This window comes from Rhinolophus sinicus, chromosome 16 (genome assembly GCF_057876585.1).
Source record: "Rhinolophus sinicus isolate RSI-liver-muscle chromosome 16, RSI-T2T, whole genome shotgun sequence".
NCBI lineage: Eukaryota > Metazoa > Chordata > Mammalia > Chiroptera > Rhinolophidae > Rhinolophus > Rhinolophus sinicus.
Genome location: NC_142516.1, coordinates 3,152,338 through 3,176,573, shown reverse-complemented (window position 1 = coordinate 3,176,573; position 24,236 = coordinate 3,152,338). Strand labels below are relative to the sequence as shown.

At 57.5% G+C, this 24,236-nt stretch overlaps 3 protein-coding genes across 4 annotated transcripts in view; 2 read left to right on the top strand and 1 right to left on the bottom strand.

Moving 5' to 3' along the window:
- Positions 1 to 16,286, top strand: part of STKLD1 (serine/threonine kinase like domain containing 1) — a 20,968-nt gene extending 4,682 nt beyond the window's left edge. Inside the window, exons 4-19 of one of the 2 annotated variants that reach the window (XM_074331311.2) lie at positions 722 to 796; positions 2,246 to 2,347; positions 4,238 to 4,308; positions 5,085 to 5,200; positions 6,460 to 6,578; positions 7,630 to 7,793; positions 8,373 to 8,503; positions 9,476 to 9,559; positions 11,196 to 11,312; positions 11,697 to 11,837; positions 12,665 to 12,793; positions 13,378 to 13,506; positions 13,588 to 13,716; positions 15,005 to 15,145; positions 15,490 to 15,569; positions 15,843 to 16,286. In XM_074331311.2, coding sequence (XP_074187412.2) covers positions 722 to 796; positions 2,246 to 2,347; positions 4,238 to 4,308; positions 5,085 to 5,200; positions 6,460 to 6,578; positions 7,630 to 7,793; positions 8,373 to 8,503; positions 9,476 to 9,559; positions 11,196 to 11,312; positions 11,697 to 11,837; positions 12,665 to 12,793; positions 13,378 to 13,506; positions 13,588 to 13,716; positions 15,005 to 15,145; positions 15,490 to 15,569; positions 15,843 to 15,932 — 1,818 coding nt within the window. In that variant the 3' untranslated portion in view covers positions 15,933 to 16,286. Of the gene's footprint in view, positions 1 to 684; positions 797 to 2,182; positions 2,348 to 4,237; positions 4,309 to 5,084; positions 5,201 to 6,456; positions 6,579 to 7,629; positions 7,794 to 8,372; positions 8,504 to 9,475; positions 9,560 to 11,195; positions 11,313 to 11,696; positions 11,838 to 12,664; positions 12,794 to 13,377; positions 13,507 to 13,587; positions 13,717 to 15,004; positions 15,146 to 15,489; positions 15,570 to 15,842 lie in introns of those variants that run through there. The other variant, XM_088793383.1, reaches the window with a different exon arrangement.
- Positions 16,270 to 24,124, bottom strand: REXO4 (RNA exonuclease 4). Its single transcript, XM_019728947.3, has 8 exons — positions 23,602 to 24,124; positions 22,819 to 23,156; positions 21,396 to 21,533; positions 21,003 to 21,196; positions 19,592 to 19,680; positions 18,447 to 18,521; positions 17,905 to 17,979; positions 16,270 to 17,231 (listed from the first exon to the last, which is right to left on the bottom strand). The coding sequence occupies exons 1-8, from the start codon at positions 23,818 to 23,820 to the stop codon at positions 17,112 to 17,114; spliced, it is 1,248 nt and encodes a 415-aa protein (XP_019584506.3). The 5' UTR covers positions 23,821 to 24,124; the 3' UTR covers positions 16,270 to 17,111.
- The window catches only part of ADAMTS13 (ADAM metallopeptidase with thrombospondin type 1 motif 13), a 30,330-nt gene continuing 30,198 nt past the window's right edge, over positions 24,105 to 24,236 (top strand). Inside the window, exon 1 of the mRNA XM_074331309.2 lies at positions 24,105 to 24,236. The gene's annotated coding sequence lies outside the window, so the exon portion shown is untranslated.

Here is a 24,236-nt window from a genome sequence, read left to right as displayed (position 1 = left end):
TTATTTGTCTTCTTTCTGGAACTGACCGCTTTCGACCCTTGCCGGCAAACAGCTATTCGGTCCACAGTGTGACTGACGCACTGGGATGGACCCAGGCTACATCCCTACAAAGTGAAAGAAAGCCCACCTGTAGCCCCCGCACGCTCCCAGCTTCTCACGTCCACTTCCACCTCCCTCTAGGTGACGTGCTTTCACATCCAACCTTCCACGCAAGCAGTCGTCCTTCTGGCTCTTAGTTGCTAGGTAGCCATTTCCGCTGCCTAATGGCGTTCCTTCTGAAAGCACTTTCAGTTGGGGGCGAGGGCACTGGGACCCGGAGGCGAGGTGGGCATGGGTGTGTCAGTGTCCCACCTCCTCCCTTTGGCCACACCACCTTCTCCAGCCACCCCTGCCTCTTTCCTGTGTGCCCAGCACCTGCCTGCATCAGCTCACTTAGTCCTCATGACACCTGTCAGCCAGCTACCACTGTTACCGCCATTTAGGAGGCTCAGAGAGGTTGAGCTTTCCCCTCGGTCACAGCACTGCCAGCACAGGCTGGAGATGGGACCCGCACGGGGCGTCTGGTCCCTAACCACCAGGCTGCACAGTCTCCTTGGGCCCCCTCCCCTGCCCTGCTCAGAGCTGGAAATTTGCAGTTGGGGATCTGGGACAGAAGCACTGGCTGATGAACCGTGTTCCCCAAACGTACCCCCCACCCCCGCCTCTGCTCGCCTGCCTGCAGCTCATGCCTCTGCTGCAGCTTCAGCACGACCACATCTCCATCTACCATGAACTGTTCATCGTGTGGCATGGCGAGGTGAGTCAGAGCCGACACCTGGGCTCAGCTGGCGCCAGCTCAGTGGCCGCAGGAACAAGGGACCTGAGCACAGAGCTCCCCCACACCATTGTAACCCCTCGAGTGGCAATGGCAGTGACTCCAAACGTGGCAATCCCTGACTCGACACTTTCCGGGGCCACTGGGGGCTCTCTGGGCATCATCTCATGGGAGCCTCAGTGGAGGAGGGGTGATTATCCCCCTTTACAGAAGGAGAAACAGGCTAAGAGAAACTGGTTCCTTCCAGTTTCTTACCTAGTATGTGGCACAGCTGGAAGCGAGGCCGGCTGGGCGTGACTTCAGCACCCGGTGCATTTAGTTACTGCTGAAATGTCCTAGAGCCAAAGGCTCAGTGAGTCTGTGCCTCTGAGGGCGCAGTTTGGACTTTCCTGGAAGGAGCAGGTGTCAGGAAGCTGGTCCCTTGCCTTCCTCTCCTCATCTGGCATCAGGTTGTCCTTGACCTCTGGGACCCTGGCTTTTGCGGTTCTCACACAGTTTACTAACTAGCAGCTCGTTCATCCTCAGATTCTAGGCGATCTGTAGGGTGGGAAGTCCCATCCTCATTTCCCTGGGGCTCAGAGAGGTTAAGGAGCTCTCCAAGGCCACACAGCTAGTAACAGCTGGATGGGATGCCGGCCCGAGTCTTGTAGCCCCCGAGCCCTGTGCTTCGTCCCATAGGCTGTATGACTTCTTGTCTTTACAAGGAGCCAGGAGCTTTCCGATTACTCCAGATGGAGGAAGTGGGGGGGTAGCGGTGACGGGACACTGCGAGACGCCTCGCTGAGTCAGACCCTAATCAGACCTCCATATCAGTGTCCCCATATGGGGCTGACAGGGAAGGGCTTGAGCAGGAGTGGAGGAACCCCCTCACACACATTCCCTGCCTTTTAGCTGGGCCCCGAGGAAAGCCTTGGGGAGGGGCCGTCACCACAAGCACCCACAAGTATTTTTTGACCACTCCCTAACTCTCTCAAGGAGACATGGAAAAGCCAATTTCACTACAGGAGGGGAAGTAGGGTCCTCTTAGAGCCCTGATTTGAGGCCTCTGACCTGGTCTGCTGGGGTCCCTTACAGGGCAGGCACCTCAGAGGGAGGAAATGGACCTAAACGGAGCCCTAAAGAAAGACTGGGTGTCCTCGTGAAAGGGCGGGTCCCCAGCACAGGGACCTGTGTGTGCCGTGGCAGGAGAGCCTTCAGAAAAGTCCGTGTGGCTTAGTGTAGATGGAGCTGGTGCGGGAGGCGGCAGGGAGGGGAGGCGAGGAGAGGAGACAGGAGCTGGAGACGTGAGCAGGAGCTGCTCATGGGGGGCTCGTGCCCCCCCCAGTGGGCAGTGCTCCCATAGCCACTGTGGGTGGTGGCCCAGGGCAGAAGCGCCCCGGCCTGGCCTTCTAGGGGGCAGAACTGTGGCACCTGGGCCTCGTGACCTGGCAGATCTCCTCTCTGTTCCTCTGCCTGGTGATGGACTACTATGAGGAAAGCTTCCACGACGTCATTGAGAAGAAGAGGGAGGACAAGACAATCATGGACTCTCAGGTAAGGCAGACTCTAGGACACTGGGCCTGGGACCACCTGGGCCTTGTGATGTCACAAGCCCTACGGGGTGGGGGTGGGGGCAGAGGGGAGGGCAGGGCTGCTGGAATCCGGCCATCCTTTCTTCTGACATTCATATATTGCGGTATTTGCACATTGTCGTGTGCACAGATCTGAAGCGCACAGCATGGTGTGCTTGCACAGTTACACACTCACACACCCTCCCCAGATCAAGACGCAGGACATCCCTAGAACTCCATAAGTCCCTGTGGTTCGACCGCTGCCTGGCCCTGAGGCTCACATGCATGGACTCACACAGCATGTCGTCATTTGTGTCTGGTTTCTTCCATTCCTCCTGGTGCCCTGGAGATCCACCCATGCAGTGAGGGTGTCAGGAAACCGTCCTTTTCCAGGCCAGAGCCACTGGGCCACACGGCCACGCCCAAGCCTGTAGGAATCCAGCCTTGTGAGCATTGGGTTGGGTCCAGTCTGGGGCTGTGATGGATAAGGCGGCCGTGAGCATTGCTGGGTGTTTTTTATTTTGTTTTTTTGGTGGCCCTAAACTCTCGTTTTTCCTGGATAGATACCGAGGCCTGGAATTGTTGGGTCATAGAACAGGTGTGTGTGTGTAGCCTTAGCAGACATTCCAAACAGTTTTCAAGACAGCTTGCTTGACCTGGGGGTCACTCTCACCACCGATGGGAGCCTTCTGGTTCCACATCCTGGCCCACACTTCAGTGTGTCAGTCCTTTTTATCTAAATGAAAAGTGAGTGACATTTTAATTCTAGTGGTAATGAGTAACCACGGTGAGCGCTGTCTGGCTGTTTAAAACTTTGCTTTCATCTCTTCAGGTCTTTTGCCCATTTAAAGCTGGGTTGTTTGTCTTTTCTTACTGATGTGTATGAATTCTTTGTATATCCTGGATAGTGGTACCCACACTGTCTTCTTTTGTCTGTTGCTTGCCAATTCTCTTTCTTAACAATGTTTTCGATGAGCAGAAGTTCTTAATTGTAATGAAGTCGGTGTATCAATGCTTCTTTGGTGGCTGGTGCCTTTCAGTCCTGTGAGATGCATCTCCTGCCCCAAAGTTACGGTGTCTCCTGAGCGAGGTCGTCATTTGCTTTCACACTGAGGTCCACGACGCCCACCAGTGAGTGGCTCCTGCTTTCACTCAGCACCCTCTGTTGGGTGGGCATCGTGTCCTTCCTGAGGGGCTCCTCACCCCACATGGGCCTCAGAGGAGGGATCCACAGAGGGTTTCAGACCTTCTGTGAGTGGTGAGATCCTTTCACGCACAAAATGTTCTCAGAATCCCAGTAAGTAAAGCCTGGGCGGTTGGTGGAAAGTGGAGTGGGAAGAAGGCTGGGGTCCTGCTGCTCGACCCCTCTCTGACACCCCAGTGTGGAATCCAGGATTCCTAGGAACATAGTTTGAAAATCACTGCCCTGGAAACTAACTGGATCTGGTTTCTGACACAAAATACTTCCAGAACGTTCTCTCTCAGGGCTCTATTCTTTCTAATGACATAGAGAGGCGAGCCCCAACTGGGCACTACAGACTTCACCCTCTCTGATGCCCACACAGCCCATGGGCCCCCCGGGCGGGGCTCCGGGCTGCGGCCCCAGGGAACCCCAGTGGGGTCTCTGCTATGGAGACAGGAGTGTGGGGTCTGGAAAGTGGGGCATGGCCCTGGCTGATATAATTTTACGGTTGAAGGAGCCCGAGGCAGAAGCCTGTTGCACGGGCTCTGAGCTCTTGGCTAGCTTCAGGCCCATCTCAAGACGCAAGGAGAAGATATGCCACGATCCCGCAGGCCGCCTTGAGTGGTCACTGTCCTCTACACACAGCTGCAGGGACCCCTCCAATCCTGGCCTTTGTCGCTCTTTCCCCAGTGGATGCACTGCATGCTGGGCCAGGTGCTGGACGCTCTGGATTACTTGCATCAACAGGACATCATCCACAGGTAACCGGGGGCCAGGCTGCCTCAGGAGAAAAGACACTGAGTCCCCCCGGGCGTCAGTGCCCGTGGGCAGGATTGAGGGAGAGAGGTGTGGTCCGTGCAGCCAGGAGGAGGGCGGCACCTGCCCAGAGCACCTCCCAGGCTTAAGGAGAATGTCACCCCCCCCCCCCCCCAACCACGTAACCTGCAGTGATTCACCCTCACCACGCAATCGCAGTTGTGGATCCTGAGCTGACCCGGGCGGGTTGGTTCTAAAGGGCAAGGAAAGAAAGCAGATAACAGCACTCCCAGGATGGGAGATTAAGCCACCGTGGCCTCTGGCCAGGTGGCGTGGACTGGGCTGCGACCAGTCCCATCTAAGGCACTGGAATCCGTGGTCTGAGGGGCTGAGAATGGCTTCAGATTAAATCAGTATCGAATTTCAAGGAGGAGAGAAAAGCCGTGTGCACTGTGTGTACAAAGGCAATGCTCAACCACTCAGTGTTAATGTCAGTGGACATTACGAAACCGGCAAAAACCTGTCCCCCAGCAGAGGTGCAGCTCAGATCTGGAAGGAGCTGCAGGAGGATTAGGTGCTTTCCTACCTGTCAGTTGACTTATTTTTTCCAATGTTCTGTTTATAGGAAACAATGCTTTAAAGGTGGTCGTGGCAGGGGGCATTTATTGAGGAGAGGGGTGTGGGCTGCTGCTGCCTGCCGAACTGGGTGGGGCGGGAGTAAGGTTCAGGGCACATGCTGGCCCCCGAGGGCCGGGCATCAAGGCGTGCCTCTTGGTTTCAGGAACCTCAAGCCCTCCAACATCGCGCTGGTCAGCAGCAATCACTGCAAACTACAGGACCTGAGTTCCAACGCGCTGATGACCCACAAAGCCAAGTGGAACATCCGCGCAGAGGAAGGTGGCCGGCGTCCTCCCAGGCGGCGCAGGACAGCAGTGGCTGGGGAGCAGTGGGGGAGGGGCCATTCACCCGATGCTGGTTGCTCCTGGAGTCCAGAGGGCAGTGGCCACTCTGGGCGCTGGAACAGAGCAACATCAAGCCTGCCGTTGCTCTGAAGGTCCCTCACAGAGCCCCCTGGGCTTATGTGGGCTGCAAAGAGATCCCCTGCCTGGGTTGTAACTGGGCAGAAGTAACCCCATGGGAGGACCTGCAGGGTCCAAAAGACACCCAGAAAATGTTAAACTTCTTGGAGGGAGAAGAAAGTTCTCAGAAGGAAGGAAAATGACAAATAGGGATGGAAGGCTGTTGGGTGCCAGGCACTGGCTAAGGGTGGGTAACTCTACTGAGTCCTAAAATAACCCAGGAGTTGGGGAGTAAGGAGACATGAGTTCTCCTTTGAACAGACAATGGGGCAAAGGGGGCGGGGCTTCTAGCCCATAACAGCTATCAGGGATGGGGAGAACAACCACAGTGACGCACTCCAGTCCTGGGGTGGCAGGTACTGGTGGCACTGTCCTTGGCGCATAGAGGATGGATGGATGGATGGATGGTGGATGGTGGGTGGATAGAAGATGGTGAGTGGATGGACAGGTGATGAATGGATGGACAGACAGGTGGATGGACGGGTGGATGGATGGATGGACGAATACACGGATGGATGGATGGACAGGTGGATGGAGGGGTGGATGGATGGGTGGATCTACTGCAGGTGTAGATGACAGGGGTCCTTGGAGTCCACCCTTTTGCTGTGTCCTTGGAGCATGGAGGTCCAAATAGGGAGGGGCTGCCCGAGGCCTACCACGGACTGACACCTGGATGAGGACCTGCTCAGTTGGCTCCTTGTCTGGGATTCAGGTTTAGAAACTAGGGCAGGGCAACTGGAACTTTGTCTCGAGGTCCTGATATTTAGAGGGGCAGGTTATTTGAAGAGGGTGCAGATTTTAGCCTTCTTGGCACATGCCTTTTCCTACTCCTGTAGCCACAGTAGGCAAACAGACAAATGCACACATGGGCCAGACTGGTGGGCACCTGCCTAGATGGGCAGCCTCCCTGGCTGAAGATCAAGGGCCAGCTCTTGCTGACCACGGGCTGCTTCCTTTCCCCCTGCAGGAGCCTGTCCCTATCTCTCCCAAACAGGGTGATGAAGGGCTCATTTTTCAAGCTGCTTGTTTCCCCAGGGCGCGTAGGACTCATGTATCCCCCCCTTTTCCTGCCAGCAGACCCCTTCCATAAGTCCTGGATGGCCCCGGAAGCCCTCAACTTCTCCTTCAGCCAGAAAGCCGACATCTGGTCCCTGGGCTGCATCATTCTCGACATGGTCAGCTGCTCCTTCATGGAGGTGAGCCTCCTGCGGCCCCCCCTGCCACGCCCCAGCCCCCACTCCCCACGGCCCCAGGGAGTGGTCTGCCCACCTCAGCCCAGGAGGCGCACTCTTCCCACATGCCCCCTCCAGCTGTGCTCTGTGCCTCTGGTGACAGACTGTGTGGAAGCCCCGCCCCCGATGCTGGAGGCCCCACCCCCTGCACTCCGCACCGCGTGCTGCCAGGGTCCTAGCGTGATAGTGATGACCATGGTGGAAAGTGAAAGCCGCCCATGCGTCTGACCCTCGCAGCAGCCCTCCAGGTGTCCTCATTGCCCCTTATGAATGAAAAAACCCTACTTCAGGTGCACTAAGCTGCCCAAGGTGGGATTCGGGCCGTGCTCTATCCCTGTTTGGGTTAAAGATGCTTTTAGCTGCAAGCAAGAGAAAGTGGATGAACATAGGCCTGAACACACAGGGGCTGTTTATCACCCAGGGGCCCCAGGCTGGCGCGGCACTTCACCAGCATGGGGCCTTGGCTCTCAGCTCAGCTGCAGCCCCTGAACCAGTGACATCGCCCGTGGACAGGAAGAAGGGAAGGGCGGGGAGCCGTGCAGACCCTGGTCCCGTGGCTGCGGAAGGCTGGGATGCTGGGCCCTGTGGCTTCAGGTCCTCCACATACAGAGGAGAGAGCAGGGAGAAGCGAGCTGGCCAGACCTCAGTACCTGCCAGCCCCATGTGCAAGCACTGAGGTCCCCAGAAAGTACAGGCGGGCCCCAGTACTCCCTACTCTCTCCTGGACCCCCAGGCTCTTATCAGCTGGGTCTGAATCAGAGCTGAGGCCACAGCCTTCTTGACAGGACTGTAGGGAGTGCGTTGTCCCTCACTCCCTCTGCCTCGCTTCTCTTGGAAGCTCTGTTTCTTCTTTGTAAAAGGACTGTGGGCTTCTGGGCATTCCTGAAGGTGGTGGCCGGATATTCTCACCAAATCCCTTGTGGCTCTCCCGGGTGCCAAGCCCCGCCCGCGGGGCCAGGGCCCGTGTTCATTTAGTTGAGGAAACACACGAAGCAGTGGCCCCATCTGCTTACAGGCAACAGAAGCCATGCTGCTGCGCAAGTCCATCCGGAATCTCCCGGACGGCCTGCAGGGTGTCCTGAGGACCATGGAGGAGAGGGGGATCCCCCATGTGAACACTTTTAGTTCCCTGTTGCCCCTGATGCTCCAGATCAATCCCTCGGAGCGGATAGCAGTCAGGTGAGCTAGGGGGCTGGGGCGGCTTTTAACTTTTCAGTTTATCTTTCAACATGTCTAGATGGCCACTTGGTGTTTTGACGCTGCAGAGTGCACCTTCACACCCGCCTGACTCACCTGCGGACCACTGGGAGCTCCCAGGTGTGGCTATCCCAAGCGAATGGTCTTGGGCTCACGTCTCTGTGCATGGGAGCCAACAGGGCCGACGTCGCTGTCCGGCACGGGAGGCACAGCCGGAGGACAAGGAAAATGTACTAGTTCTAATTCACTTTAAAATCAGAAGAATGAACCTGAACCAATGAATCCAGCAGGGGTTATATTCACCTTTATACCAACAGAGCTGTAAAATCAGATTTTTGGAGGAAAGACCCCACATAGGAAAAAAGCCAAGGCCCAGTACTGTCCTCCCTCAGCCACCAGCGTGATTCCCGTGTCCCTCTTGGAGGTGGGGTGGCTGGGAGCCGGCTGGACAAGCCTGTGACATGGTGAGAGGGGCTGCCCACTGGTGGCTGCCTGCGCCCATCCACGTCCCATCCTGGGATAGCCACACAGGTGAGCTCACCAGCTCTCCACTCTCCCCAGGGACGTGATCCACGTGACCTTCATGAGCAGCAGTTTCAGGTCCTCCAGCATCTCCCTGGCGCTGCACGGGCAGGTGATACCCGATGTCGTCTCCGACATGCTGTTAGAAGGCAACATGGCCAGCGTTTTAGGTAAGTACGACGACCCGGAGGACCAGGGTGCCACCGGGCTGCTGCGTCCTAGCACCAGGGTCAGTGCCTCCCCCACAACCCACCCCCAGCTACCACATCCCCCGGAACCTCTGCACTTACTTCCATACCCTGGCCTAGTGGCGCCAGTGCCCAGAGTGTCTTCCCAACCCAGCAGCACTTCCTGGATGGTTACTATGTGCCCAGAATGGTGCTGGGCACTGGGGTGGGTACAGCAGGGACCCTGGGCCAGCAGATGCATCCCTGCAGAGATCTCTGAAGTTGGACATGCACAGGCCTCAGTCAAGAGGGCTGCCAGGCACCTGGTGCAGTGCTTGGTGGGCACATGGCAGGCCAGGTGCATGGGCTAGTCTCTATCGCGTGCCCCAGACTGGGGTGCCTTGGGGCTCCCAGCACAGTAACTGGCACCCGGTAGCTATGCCTAAGGTCTAGAGGCCATTTCAAGTTCCGGCTTAGCTCCATCCTCCCACCCCTCTGTGTTCCTGGTGAGGGGAGGCTGCTCACTCCCTCTGCCCCCTCCATGGTTCCCTGCACAGGCTGCCTGTGATGAGGGACTCCACACTTGTCTCCGCCGCTGCCCCATATCTGGGGAAGGGGCACCCATGAGGCCCTAGCTGCTCAGTTTCCCCATGTCTCGTGGTCATAGTCAAAGGCAGAGAAGCCTGCTGGGGGCCCAGAGGGGCGGGGCTCTGGCCACATCGAGCCAGAGTGAGGTGTACAACAGCACTGCACGCCCAAGGTGGGCTCTGAGACAGACTGGGGTTCGACTCCAGGTAGGTTCCTTGGCTTGGAAAGTGGGGATATAAGAGTGTCACCTCTGGCCCCGTCACTTGGATCTGTGAGGTGGTGCCCACAGACGGGGTCCCAGATGCCCTGGCCCTCAGAAGGGTCCCTGAGCCAGCCGAGGTTGGGTTCGCACGGGCCGGTGCCTTCCCATGCTCTCGTTCCTTGCAGAGGTCATGCAGAATTTCTCCAGCCGGCCTGAAATCCAGCTCAAGGTCATCAAGACGCTCCTGAGAATGCCTGACGACCAGCTAGGTAGAGACCCCGTCTGCTCGCCTTCCCCAGCAACTTCGGGCAGTCCCTGGCCCTTCACTGCCAGCTCTCCAGCGGCGTCTCTGATACCTCCCAGACCGGTTTACATTCCCATAAGGCTCCACGTCTTTCCGATCTGCTCGGAGTTGGCAGCCTGCAATTCTTCCTGTGTTGACACTTTTACTGAGCAGAGAAGGGGTGAGGTTAGGACCCACACCCTTTCTAGCGGCCTCCCTTCACCTGATTAATAGATGCTGAAGACACCCCATCTCTCCCACCACTATTGATGGTATTTGAGTGGTTGCTAATTTCCCAGTGTTGTAAACAGTACTATACTGAGCATCCTGGAGCATAAGTGTGCTTACGTGTTCCTGTAGGATAAATTCTTACAAGTTCAGGCTGTGAAGACCTCACAGATCCTGCAAATTGCCCTCCTTTCATGCACCAGCTTACCCACCTATCAAGAGTGCATGTAGCACCTCTTTCCCCAACACTCTCCATCAGTGAGTGTTAATCATCTTTGTAGTTTTGCCAGAACATGGTTTCATAAAATGTCTCCACTCACCCTTTGTGTCACCAGCTTGAATATTGCATTCACTTACTCATTCATGCACCTGTCCATCCATCCACCCACCCACCCCACCCACTCATCCAATCATCTGTCCATCAACCCATCCATCAACCCATCCATCCATCCATCCATCCAGCCATCCATCCACCTGTCCATCCATGCATCCACCTGTTCACCCACCCACCCACCCACCTACCATCCATCTCTCTAGCTGTCTATCTGTCCACTATCTATCCGTCCACAAAAGATCTGTCCGAGTGGCTGGGCATCAGAGATTACAGAGGCCTCATCCCAACCCTGTAATGAGGCAGCAGAAACCTCATGTTGGCCATTTGCCTTTCCCTCCCTCTCTGTCTTGCCCTTGACCCCCTCTGGAGCTAGGCTGTGGCCAGGATAGAGTCCATGGGAAGGCAGATTTTGCCTTCCTGGAGAAACTGAGGGAGGCTGTTGGGCCCTTTCCTAAGGTGGCCTTCCCTGCTACCCCAGAGCCACACCTGCCTCAGACAGGTTGGGAGATGGCATTGCCATGGCGTGGCTTCCTGGATGCCAGCACTTCTGTCATTCTCACCACAAGCCTGAGATAGAGGAACGGCTCTCTGTACTCTTCCAATGAAGAAAGAGGCCGGGAGAGGGGAAGCAGCAGTGGGGAAGGGGCATGGTGGACCCTCAGCCACCTGCCACTGCCTCTTGTCCCCTACCCATGCACAGCACAAGCCCCAACACAGGGGAAAGTCGTGGGACCCACAGATGTCCACTCTCAGGGCAGGTACGGCCAAGGTCTTGGAACCAGACAGGCTGGGTTCAAAGCAAGTGCTCTGCCCCTCAGTTATCTGTACAGTGAGCACAGTAATGGAAGGATCTGCTCGCAGAGCTGCTGGCGTGAGAACAAGATGCTTGTGGCAGACACACAGCAGGCTATTGATCACACTTCCTCACCACCGACTCGTCCACCTCGGGCCCGTGTGCGATGCCCTGCAGACTCCAGCAGTGTCTGCTCCCTGGTCTGGTCCACACGCCCTCCCACCCTTGCTCCTATGCCAAGTCTCACCTTGCCACCCGCCCTGCTAGGTATACCGTGGCCGATGGAGCTGGTGGAGGAGGTGATCGCTGTCATGAAGCAACACGAGCGAGTCCTTGACATCCAGCTGTGTGGCTGCTCCCTGCTGCTACGCGTCCTGGGCCAAGGTGGGCACTGCGCCGGCTGTGTGTGTCCTGCTCCCTGCTGCTACGCGTCCTGGGCCAAGGTGGGCACTGCGCCAGCTGTGTGTGTCATGTTCACTCCGGCACAGGCCTGGTAGGGTCTCAGAAACCAGCACTGGCCCACAGTGCCCCGCACTGGCCGGGCAGGCGGGGTAGGTGCCCACGTTTGGGCCCTTCACTCCCTCATGCAACAAGCCCTTATGGGGACCTGCTCTGCACCAGGCTGACAAGGCCGACCTCAGCTTCCTTCATGGGAAATGGGGGCACTGCTCCCCAACCAGGGAGGGAGCATGCCCACATGCTGTCTACCCGTCCCCTGGTCTCCAACTTTGGGAGTTAACCCTGAGCCACTTCCATTGGCCCCAGCAGCGCTGGCACAGGACCCGGCAGCCGAGGCTCCCAGTGATAGCTCCGTCACCGCTGTCCTACTGAGTGCCACGCAGAGCCACCCCGAGGCCCAGCAGCTCCTGGTCATGGTCTACAGTCTGCTCACCATCATCTGCAGCCAGGGTGGGTCTGCGCGCCCCTCCCTCGGCCAAGGCCGGGTGCCAGGGGCGCGGGCTGTGCTGGGCCCTCTCCTGAGATGGCTCGATCGCACTGCCTGTGGTTGGTCTGTTCCACACGCTCAGCCTTGCTCCTTCCACACATGTGCACTGACTGCGTGCCAGGTGCCACCGCGGGCTTCGCACGAGGTCTGCTTCACGCTCAAGCCCTCGTTGCCGCTTCTGCCCTGCTCACCTCCATTCAGGGAGCACCTGGGCGTCTGAGGCCACCAGCTGGGCAGGCAGGGGCAGCCGGACTGGGGACAGTGTGGAGGAGAGTGGCAGCACTGAGGGCTTTCCAGACCTTTACACTCCTCCCAACCGCTTCATCGGGTCCATGTCAGTCTCTCAACGGGTAGCTGGGGTCCCAGACAGCCCAAGGACACTCACCTAGAGTCCTGTGTCCAGCCAGGGGCAGGGCTGGGGGCTGGGTAATTGACCATACATCGTTGATCCCACTCTGGGGAGTGTAAAGGGTGCTATGAATAGAGTACAATCATGGTCTCATCTCAGAAGGCTCAGGACTATGGTGTGGCCCCAGCAGGAAGGGCCAGGCCCCTTGGAAGGAAAGCTAGAGGTGGGGCCCAGCCCAGTAATGGGACAGGTGACCCAGGGGAGGGACCATGTCCTCTTGTTTCTGGGTCCCAAGATGGGCGTGAGACTGGCCCAGAGGAGGGGCCAGTAATGTGGGACGCATGGAACTGCAGTGCCTGACGATAGAGGGAGGTGGTGCTCAGGGAAGGCTTCCTGGAGGAGGGGTCCTCTGTGGTCCTAACTCCGCTGTCCATCTGACAGAAGCCACTGTAGAGGAGCTGCAGAGGGCCAGGCTGTTTGAGCATATCCTGGAGCACCTGGACACCTTCTCCAGAGACAGGGACATCTGCATCAACGGCCTGAGCCTGTTCTGGGCCCTGCTGGTGGATGGTGAGAGGGGCCCCTGCTCCCCCTCCCGTACCTCAAACACTTCAGGACGAGCCATGCTCATGAAGGGCTCTTCTGAGGAAAAGAGAGGAGGGGGAGAGGACAGCGGGGAAGAGCTGTCCTGGTGGGGCGGGCCCCTCACATCAGGAGCTCCTGCCCAGGGGGACCCCAGCTCCCACATGCTGGGATTTCCCAGGCAATCCCTGGTCTCGGAAGTTAGACTTGGCACTGGCCTCCCGTCCTCATTTTGGATTCAGAAAAGGGGTCCCAGGCCGTGCTGCTCCCTCCCCTCCAGTCCCCATCTTGGCCCTGCAGCACCTGGGTGGTAGCTATGCCCAAGAGAAAAAGGGCTCCCGAGAGAGCCCAGCCCAAAGTGCAGTTTCCAAGCCTCCCTTGGGGCACAGAGCATCCCCACTCCCCACAATCTTGCAGGTGGGCTGGAAAGTGCCCATCCCCCATCTCTGAGGACATGTCCTCTCCCCCATAGCTTCCGCTCAGTTGTCTTTGGTGGGAGGCCATGTATACAGCAGGTACTCCTGCATGCACCTAAGGGCTAGGTGTCCCTGTTCCATCCTGTCCTGGGTCAGCTGTCATCGTGGACAAGGCTCCCTTGGAGAAAGCCCCGGTCCTCATTGCCAAGGTGCTAGCCGCCTGTCCCACGGATGCAGAGATGGCGGAAGCTGGCTGTGCTGTCCTCTGGCTGCTGTCCTTGCTCGGTGAGCAGCCTGGGGCCCTGAGGCTGGGAGCAGTGGACCCTGCGCCCGCCAGATGAGGACACCGCCCTGGGCCCTCTGCAGGCTGCATAAAGGAGCACCAGTTTGAAGAGGTGGCGGCACTGTTTCTGCAAAGCATCCGGCTGTGTCAGGACAGGGTCTTGCTGGTGAACAACGCCTACCGGGGGCTGGCCAGCCTCGCAAAGGTGTCCGGTGAGCCTGGGGACAGACGTGGCTGCCACTGGGAAGTGGGGGCAAAACTGCACAAGTAATGTCTGCCAGCTGCCCACAAACCAAAAACAGAAGCAAAAAATCAAAAGAAAGAAAACAATTTACAGTCCCATCATCCAGAAGTTGCCGTAGAGACTTTTTATACATTTTTTTTTTTTTGGCCTAAAGCTATGTTGTGATGGTCTTTCCCTGTCTGTAAACACACATTAGGTCTGCACAGGTCTTCATACAGGTATGGCTTAGTAAAACAGCCCAGGAGACAGGTATCTCTCAATTCCCACTCCACAAGAGACCCTGCGCTGGGGCCGGGCCTGATTTCACAGCACAATGACCCCTTACAGATACTTGGGGCTTGGGGACTGGCCAAGGTCGCCAGCTGGTGTGGGGGACGTGGTGAGGTCTGCGCCCCCCCACCGCTCAGTGCTCTGGGTCAGGGTCGTGTGCAGGGTGGGCTGGGCTGGAAAGCAAAGCCAGGCCTCTGTCTGCTACTGGGCCTGAAGGGAGGAAGGCTCTCCAAAGAGCGCGCAGGATCTTCCTTCTCAGAGACTCCCTGGGCTGCAGGCCTGCCCCACCCTGTCCAAGGTCCTGCAGACAGCAGGCCTCTGAGGGGAGCTGCCAGGCCCGTAGGACAGAGGAGGGGGCGGGGGAGGACGAGGTCGTGAGGGTGAAACGCGCGTGGCTGATCTTGAGGTGGGTCATCAGCACCAGTGAACAGGAACCCAGAGCCAGAGTCTGGGTGAGAACTGCGGCTCTGCCACCAGCTGGCTGTGTGACACTTGTCATCTCACTCGAGTGTCAGCTTCCCTCGGGCTCCAGGATCTGAAGGGTCAAGTCTACATGGCATCCTGGGTCACTGCTTACACAGGCCCCCAGGCCCCCAAGAGCAAAGGCCTAACCCCTAATGTGGGGGTACCTTGGAGCACCCCCAGTGCTCTCCCTACAGGAGGTCATGACCACAGCTGAGACCACCCCTCCACGGAACCTTTTGCTGCCTGGGTGGAGGGAGGTGGGTGCATATTCCCACGAGGAGGAAACGAGGTCTGCAGGTGCTTTTATAAACTCTAAAACTGGAGTGAGGAAAACGGCGACCTGGGAGGTCCCGTCTGCAGGAAACTGGCGCCCCCTGCCGGCAGTGGAGACCTGTGCTATTCCAAGCTCGGCACTCCACAACCCTAAGAACTCAGTCCTGCCGTCACCCACCTTCCCAGAGGACACTGAGGTACGGGCAGCCGAGGTACTGACCCCGTCCCCCCTCCCCTCATGCCCCCAGAGCTGGTGGCGTTGCAGGTGGTGGTGCCTGAGGAGGGTAGCAGCGGCCTCGCTCTCATCAAGGAGACATACCAGCTCTACAGGGACGCCCCGGAGGTGGTGGAGAACGTCTGCATGCTGCTGGCCCACCTTGCTTCCTACCGTGAGAACCCCTTCCTCGTCACCCCCTCCCAGAAGCCAGTGGTCGGAGGTGCCCAGCTCCCAGCTCTAACTGGTGGGAGGGCAGGAACCCCAGAATGTCCCATTCATGTGCCAAGTGCCCACTATGTACCAGCCACCATGCTGGCTGTGGTGACATCTGGCTCCTGAACCCCAGGGGTGGGGTTCATGCTAAGCCTGTGGGGGGTTGGGGACCCAGCCTTGTCCTGCGGGCCTCCTCAGAAATGCCCGAGCCAGGGAGCTGTGGCAGCTCAGGCTGGTGAAGGTAGGGCTCCCGGGGTGGGGTGCAGGAGGGCCCGGTTTCAGGACCCTCTGCTGTGCCCTCAGAGGACCTCCTGCCCGAGCTGGCGTCCAGTGGCATCCTGCCCCTGGTCCAGGAGATCAAGGCGCGCTTCACCTCCAGCCTGGTGAGTGTCGCTGGGCCCCCGACACCAGGCCTCACACCCATCTCTCTACCTGAGCCGGGTGGCACCGAGCCCAGGGGCCCGGAACAAGGTTTGGGAGGAAGTGACCTGGACTGTGTGTAGTTGTTAGGACTTTTTTCCAGTGTGTGATTCCGCGTGGAAATCCTAACAGGGAGGGGTACTCAGACCTCTTCAAAGAAGTGGATTAAGTCACAAAAATAACTGGGCATGGACCCGACCGTCCATGGAAACGGAGACCTACTTGTTTTCTTCCAGGAGCTGGTTTCTTACGCAGAAAAGGTGCTCCTGAGATTGGAGGAGGCCACGCCACCCAGCTCTGCGGGAAGCCAGTCGGCTTTGCCCTGAGAACCCCCCAAACCTCCCCACACCCCAGCCTTCTCTCCTGCCCTTCCTGTCCTGTATTGTATCTCACAGGACTGCCTAGTGACAGCAGGGCGTTTTCCTTGGGGGTGGGAGGGTGTCAGGAAGGACTGTCACCCAGGACCAGGGTGTACGAGGCCCAAGGCCAGTTCCTAGGTGCTGGCCATCCCTGGGGGTCACAATGACCGGCGGCCATGATGCTCCATTTGTAATCCTGATACGAACCTCGGCCCTGTATGGATCAGGTGGCACCATTGGACACAGCGGTCCTTCCAGATCATTCTAAACCAGGGAAAGAAACTGAACCTCCACCAGCTCCATCTCCAGTAAAAACCGCATTTATGTCTAATAATTTCCTCAGTGGGTTTGGGCCTTTTGTCCGTCAGGAAAGCCTTGGGCTTCACGCACCCACACCCCACTCCCGTCTCACAAAGACCCTCACACTGTCACAGCTCAAACTGCCCGAGGTCAGCATGTCTGTCCTAGCCGGAGACAGCCACCACCTCCGGGAATGACTGCTGTAGCTACGCTAGGGGGCAACCCGAGCCTGGCATGGCCACTGTGGGCTCTGACCGTGAGTTTAAACGTGGCAGGCAGTAGCGGAGTGGGAAGAGCGGGAACACGCTGTCCCAAAGTCTAAGTCCAAAGGCGGCCACAGAAAGTGCTCGGTGAGGCTGAGGCTGAGCAAACTGGACACCTGGTCGGCCCTGGAGTCTGGCCTAGTTGCTAACATCGACCATGGCAATGAGGGAAAGGGGCCTCCTTAGAGGGCGCTGCAGACCCAGGGCACAGCTGGGCGCTTCCTGCCCTGGATGTGCTGAGTCCCCAGCGAAGCCGGCCGCCACATGAATGGTGACAGTCCCAACTCCTGTCCTGATGCTGGGGCTCAGCCAAGTGTAGAGCTGCCAGGCGCTCCCACCTCAGTCCCCACCGCCCACGTCCTGGCCGTGCCCAGGTCATACACCCCTGACCCTGCTACAGCCCTGCCCTGCTGCCCGCTCCCCTGTGGGTGGGACTGGGTCTTAGATGGAAAAATCAGAGGGAAGCTGTCCTCAGCGGCATGCATGCCCCAGGCCCCTGCTGCCACGATTTTGTCACCGCTCTGGGGAGACTACATCTGTCCCATGATTAGGTCACAGGGTGGCACCAGCATCAGGGCTCCTGCTATGCGTGGCCACTGCCGTTGTCTGGAGCGGTGGCAGCTGGGCGTCTGTCCTGGGCTGTGCGTTCCCACTCCTTCTTCACGATGACATACAGTCTCATTGCTGCCTGGGCATCCTGAATCTAGGAGACACGGACACCCCATGACTCCCAGTGGGTGACGAGCACGGCCACATGCCAGGCAATCCCACGGTTCCTGAGCCTGAGCACCAGCCGCTGGCACGTGAAGGAGAAAACTGAGCAGGGCAGTGCTCCGGTGACGGTGACGATGGCACGATCCTCACTGCTCTCCTGCGACTCAGGTACCCCACTCACAGAAGGAGGAACCCAAAGGAGTAAAGGGGACAACCATGCTCCTTGTGATGTGCTCGCATAACAAGACACAGGAACACTGGAGGGAGGGGTGGCACGCGCTGAGCCTGATGCTGGGACACAAGCCAGGCTGAGGCCAGCGCAGCAGCCTGGTGCCAGCACTCAGCACTGTCACCAGGGCCTGTCACCGAGGGCCGAGGGGGCGGGCTGGCCTGGGCCATATAGTCCTGAAGGCCCTTCAATCTAGACTGGAGACTGTTTCTCTAAATAACGCAACACGGTTAGTGTCGTGTTAATTTAACGCCAACATTTAGAAGTGAACACGCCGTAAGCCTGCTGTGCCACGTCACTTCTTAGGGACCAGCAGCCTCCTGCAGGAGAAATCACCCAGGCCCTACCACGTCTCCCATCAGTGATACAGCGCCTCCACATGCAAGGTCAGGGAGGCCCCCCATCCGAAGGGCTGTCACCCCAGGACACTTACCGAGCAGTGCTCTGCCTGCTGCAGCCTGATTCCCAGGATTCTCTCCGCGAGCAGCTTCAGAGACGGCCTTCCACTCTGCCAGGGCGGGGAGAGCATGCTGGGGCGGAGGCGTGCAGGCGCCGCCTCAGCCAAGGGCCCTGCACCCCAACCCAAGTAACCTTCACTGCGAGTGTCCGCGGCACTCAGGGCTGTGACACCCTGTCAGCCCACAGAGGGTCGGCCTGCAGCTCCGCCCCCCAGCCTCGGTGTCCCCGCTCATCTCACAGGGGGCTCTGCCCTCGGCACCCTCTGGAGCAGACACAGCTTCTCACCCGTGTCCAGTGGTCTCATCCGCAATCAAAGGTAGAAATAACCTGCCCTCGGTCACACAAGCTTTTAAGGGTGGCATTTAGAACTCTACTTTTTAAAAATTTCTTTTAGTTGTAAAGGTTAAAAAAACCAAAACCAAAACCAAACATATTTAACCAGCAGGGACCAGAACCAAGAGTTACGTGAACCAGTAAAACACAAGCGCCGCGTAGGGGACCACACTTATGAAGTACCTTCACTTGACCCTTGAATGGTTTGTATTTCTGTGTGTCCCGAATCTTCTTTTTTGGGTGATCAAGAAACAGTACCTGGAAGGAAAGACAGTGATGGTCATTGTCACTTTTAGTTCATAGCTGTAACTCCTTTTTTCAGATGAGTCTTACAAGGCGTTTCAATACCTAACACACTGCTATGAATGAGAACTTCTGAAAGAAAATTCTCACATTACACTGACTTAAGATGACACCCAACAGGAAGGACCACGTTAATGAAAATAGAATCTCGACACTGGGGAAGTGGGAGACTAAGCGTCACCCATCAACCAGCAGCCACCTTCTTCCTGACTTGCTAACTGGTGGCGCACACAGGACGTCATGGACCATCACAGATTTTAACAGCTCATCTACAGCCTCAGGCGGGGCTTTGGGCGAGGGAAGTGTGGCCTCTGAGGTGAGAACACTTGTGACATGTGTTTCGGCGGCCAGAGGACTTGTTAGTTTTTAATAGTTCAAGATTTTTAAAAAGGTAATAAAGACCAACACCAAGGACTCGAGGGTTCCACGGAACACTGTTTGAACAGCCCATGCCCAGGAAGGGCTGTGTCCTGTCCTGCCTGCCCCGCGGTTGTCACCAGGACAGGCGGGTCAGCTCTGCCCACCGCACAGACCCTCAAGGAGCACAGGCAGGAGGCCACCCCTCTGGGGCACCAGAAGTGGACCCTCTGAGCTGTGAGAGGGAGGAGAGGGCAGCACTGGACCACTCGCTCAGTGGCTGTGAGGGAATGGCCGCCGGGACCACTTCCCGACAGAAGGGGCTCTGACCTCGGGAGCCCCAGTTCCCCTCTGAGAGGAAGCTGCAGAGGCAGCGGCCTGGCTCTGTGTGGAATGTGCTAGAGCCGTGTGAAGGGGACCGCATCCAGCTCTGCCATGCTGACTCTGGGGACACAGCACTTAACTTGCCGAGTCTCAGTTTTATCACTGACAAAACAAGTGTGAACCCTCAGACACCTTTTAAAGGATTTCCATTATGGAAAATGCCTAGCGCTGCTCCTAGAACAGGTTGTTCCTGGGGTGTCCCCACATAGGGCACACATTCCGAGTGATGAAACGCCCACCAGCAGGCGCGCACAGGTGTGCGGGGTGGCACGGAAGGGCAGCACCTTTAAATCGTTGTGCAGCGCGTGTCCAACCAGAATCCGGCCCTTCAGCATCTCTGCCACTTCCTTCTGAACAACTTCAAATTGTTCTCCTGAAACCAATCCGAAGAAGCAGTTTTTAGCAACACATAAATCAGGGCCATTCTAAGAGGGAGACAGAGGTCCCTCCCACCTCTGGTCAGACCTCAGGCGACGGGTCAGGCTGAGTTCTGATCTGGGGAGCAGGGATCAACTATGCCCAAGGTGGCACTGCTGAAATGAGGGCCGACAGAGGCCGTCCCTCCCACCCACCCACCCACCAGCGACGAGCCCGTGCCACGTGCCACTTCTGGAGGACAGGCCGGAGCCCCACACGCTCCTCAGCGTGAGCAGCCCTGCCGAGTGGGCCTTCGGGGGTCCCACAGCCCACTGACCGCTGAATCTAACACGGAACCAGGGCTGGTGTTTTGTCTTTCCTACTGAGGACAGAAACAAGACTGGTCCTTTGCCAGACGGTGACAAGTGTGGCTCTAGCCCCCGGTGCTCTGGGGCCGCTCGCCTGCTTTCTCACAGAGGACCCCTCAGGGCCAGGCCCTTACCCCAGGGGAAGGCTGCAGTGACCTTGCTGCACCCCGTGACTCTGCCCGCCCCGACCCAAGCAGGACCAGTTTGAGCCCAGAACTGAGAGGCTGCCCAGCTGGGGTACCGAGGAGCGGAGGGCCGCCTTGCTTCGTGTGTACAGAGAACGTCAGAGGTGCAGAGAAGAGGGAGCTGTGGGCCAGAGAAACACAGAGCAGGGACCTCAACACCGAATGTTGTAGGATCTCTTCTGGCTCCCAACTTCGAGCCTTCCCGATGGCTCTGCTCTTCCGCCAGCACAGCCAGCCCCTCAGCAAGCCCTACAGACTTGGCCTTCGGGGCATATTAGAGTTGGGCCACGTCTTGTCACCTCTTCCCTGAGCAGGTCACCACCAGCTCAGGCCTCATCTTCCTAATTCCACTTTACAGCCCTACAGTCTATTCTGAAAACCACGGCCAGAGGGAACCTGCTAGAATCTGAGCCAGACCAGGCCTCTCACTGCTCAGGACCTTCCCACGGCTTCCCAAAGTTGTCACAAAGACCCTCGAGACCCAACAACCTGTCCCACATCCCACCCACCCCCACCCTGGCCGCCTTCCTCGTCCTCAAACACACTGTCTCGGACCCTACTGCCAAGTGACACAAAGTACTTCAGGGCCAGTGTCCTGGTCTTAAGACTGGGTGTCTCAGAGGCACTGTGGCGAAGCTGCAACGTGCCTGGGAGCCATCTGAAAGCCACTGACCCCAGGGGAGGTGAGACCGTCAGGACTCTTGCTATGGCGGCAGGAAACAGAAGGTAGAAAATGAACCATTACTGCTTTTCCCTTCTGAGGTCATTAGCTGCCAATGACCCACCCTGCTTGAGGTTCTCTGGCCGAATCCCGCTGACCGCTGTCCTGTAGTCGGTCACCTGCTGGGTCGGCTTGACGTACTTGTCATAGACGCACTTCCCAAACTGGTTCACGATGGACACGCGGGCGACGATGCTATCCTCCCCCGTGGGGCCCACGCCCACCATCTCGCAGTCCATGCCTAAGGCTTTCGTCAGGCTGCAAGGGGACCAAGGGCTCCAGTTTGATCCGCACGCGGGGGCCCAGGGATCAGCACCGGAAGCTCTCCGCCCACCCCCCTGCTCAGCAACGGGACACGTTCTCAGCTGGACACCGGGAGGTGCCTGACCAGTTCAGCTGGAGGAGAGGGAAACGCCCCTCCTGCCGCCCCCCGCCCGCTCAGGCCCAGCCTGCATACCCGCCGAAGGCCTGCTCCTTCACCAGCGTCACGTCGCACTCACTCTGCCCCAGCTGTCTTCTCGCTATGGTGGCTGCCTCTGGGCCTATGGCTGCTTCGATATCTTCTGGGTCAACATCGTCAAACCAGATGTCTTCTCTAAGAGGCAGAGAGGGGAACAGGCTGACCATGCAGTTGGCGGAGACGTACTCACAGCCATCCGGCCCCAAACGCCCAACTGCTCCTGTTCTCCCGCTCATCTGACACTCTCCTTTCCTCACTTTTCCTTTCAATTAGAAAATACGCTCATTATCCAAAATTTAGGGACTATACATACACAAACAGTGTACTCCAACACAAGGAGTAATGACTGCAAGCTGACGTTTTCCTTTAAGTACAAAATATGTTTATTATCAAACATGTAGGAAACACAGGTAAACACAAGACTATGAAACGCAAACAGAACCCCCCACCGAGGTGCAAGGACCACTAGCCCACACTCAAACTCCGACACCCAAGCAGGGGTGTAAGCTTCTGCCTGGTGAATTACATCTTTTGCGCTCAGCTTAAATGTCATCTCAGAGATGTCGTCCTGACCCCACTGAATGGACCCGCTCCTCTGGCCATTTGCTCCCACAACTTCACCCTCATTGGATTTATTCTGACCACACTGATGGAATTACTGAAATAACTCGTTTATGATCTGTCTTCCCTACTTGACTATCAGCCTCAAGAAGGAGGGGCCTGTCATGACTGCTCTATTTCCAGAGCGCATGCCTGGCAGGACACAGGCAGGCGCTCAAACCATCCTTCCCTACAAACTTCAGCAACTGCTCTCAACACCCAGGAGACACGCAGACAGCCTGCCTTACAAACACGCCACCTCTAGTTGAGCCATTCAGAGGCAGCCACTGACTCCTGGTCCTTCCCACGAGTGGTCATCACAGGGTTTGAATGACCGCTGGGCACTGAGCCAGCATGTCGCAGCTCACAGACCCCCCCCCCCCCCCCAGTAACACCACAGATGACACAAGGAGGCCCAGGGGACATGCCCCAAACAATCCAAGTGGCAAGACGCAGGAAGTGGTTTCCAACTTGGATCTTGCTGGCTTTGGCAATGACTCATTCCACAAATCTTTACTGGAGACTGCTAAGTGCCCAGCTCTGTTCTGGGCTCCGGAGATACAGCAGCAATGAAACAGGCCCTGCCCTCACTATGCCTACATTCTAGATAATAAACGAAGAAGCAAACAGCATCAGGGCCAGGTGAGGGAGGGGCTGCAGGATGGGCCCCCAGCCTTGGTCTCCGTAAGCAGACAGGCCTTAAGTCGCTGACTTTGTTCTCAGTGATGAGGACGACGGAGGCTGATTGCAGGGTGGGGTGCCCGAGGTGCCAGTCCGCACAGCCGAGGTGCGTTTCTACTTACCTGCTCCCAGTACTTACTCGGTGGGCGGGGCTGGAGCCAAGGCTGCAGTCACCTTCGTTTTCCGCTTCTTATGTTTGATGTCCCCTTGTTTTGGAGCAATGTCACCATTTGTCCTTTTCTTGGATCCTTTCTCATTGTGCTCTGCTCCATTGGCTTTTGTAGGAGGTGCTGGCACCTTCCTGTTCCCCAGGGATTCTGGAGGAACAGGGCCTCCTGTGGCCTCTTGGTCTGTTTTTTCTGTCCCCACCTCCTCTCTCTTTGCTTTTCTGTTTTGGTTCATTTTGGCCTGCTTTTTGGAATCCATCTGAGAGATCACAATAGGCTTTTCCGGGGCCTGGGGTTTTTGTTTCAGCAGCTAATGGGACCCAAAATAAAATACATGACACATTTGGAAATCACGCACAAGAGATTAAAAAAACTTATGTGTGTCTGTATATATATACACACACGTCAATCACGTCTACACATACTTCCTGTTGGCATCGTTCAAATTCATTTTCAAACGGTTGGGGAAAAGCCCCTTTTCACTTTCCTCTGTGTCACTTGTCGTGAAGTGATTTTGCTTGTTTCATTACAATGCATATCTGACGCCCACTTCCTTATTCCTACAGAGTTTGAAACTCTCGTTCTGCATCTTAAGTACCTGTCGAATGAACAGACTATTTCCCTCTGAGCCCGGGGGATGCTAAGCAACCCGTTTTCGTGTTTCTAGTTAATTTAAGAGTTCATTTTGGAATTACTTCCTAACAGCTTCGGCCAATGAGCGGTAAGGACTGCGGGGCGGGGGGCCCACGTCTTACCTCCTGCAGAGCCTTCCAGTTTTGGGAAAAGTCCTCCGGTGCCTTTGGAGGTCGCACCGCCACAACCTGGGGGTTACTTCCCGGTTTGTCATTTACTTCTCGCGCTTTGTTTTTCCAGAATCTTTTCTTCTTTTTTTTCTTCTGTGTTCGCTTCTTGACGAGCCCTGGCTCAGCCACCGGGCCGCGTGGGGCGCGCTTGGGGGTCAGCGCCTTGTCCATCCCGGCACTGTCCAGGGTCCCCAGGGCCTGACAGCAGAGCGCGGCGCCCACGCCGAGGCCGGCGGCAATCGGAGCCCCCGACCCTCCCCGAGCCCGGCCCCTGTGCCCAGTCAGGCGCGTCGCCCACGCTCCGGGCTCCGACAGCCGAGCTCAGTCCCAGGACAGCGCCGCAACTCACGAGCTGGAGGGAAAGCGGCCTCTCGGGCCGTGAGCGCGACCCCGGAAGCGGCCCCGAGCGCGTCCCGACACGTGCGCCTCAGTCCCCGGAAGTACTCCGCTCCCGGCGCGGCTGGAAACCGGGCCTTGCCCTCTGGTTCCGCTCGGCCCGGGGCGAGGCCGGGGTCTTCGCCCGCGTGGGAGAAGGGCCGCCACGCAGCGAGCGGCGTCCGGGTTCGGCGACCTAGGATTGGGTTGAG

What these genes read in the sequence shown, in the direction of transcription:
- REXO4 (XM_019728947.3), bottom strand. Translation starts at nt 23,820, where the DNA reads ATGGACAAGGCGCTGACCCCCAAGCGCGCCCCACGCGGCCCGGTGGCT. An exon ending in GCCAGAGAACCTCAAGCAGG is followed by an intron (nt 19,681 to 21,002) that starts GTGGGTCATTGG and finishes GATTGGTTTCAG; the next exon opens with GAGAACAATTTGAAGTTGTT. An exon ending in AGCAGGCAGAGCACTGCTCG is followed by an intron (nt 17,232 to 17,904) that starts GTAAGTGTCCTG and finishes CGTGTCTCCTAG; the next exon opens with ATTCAGGATGCCCAGGCAGC.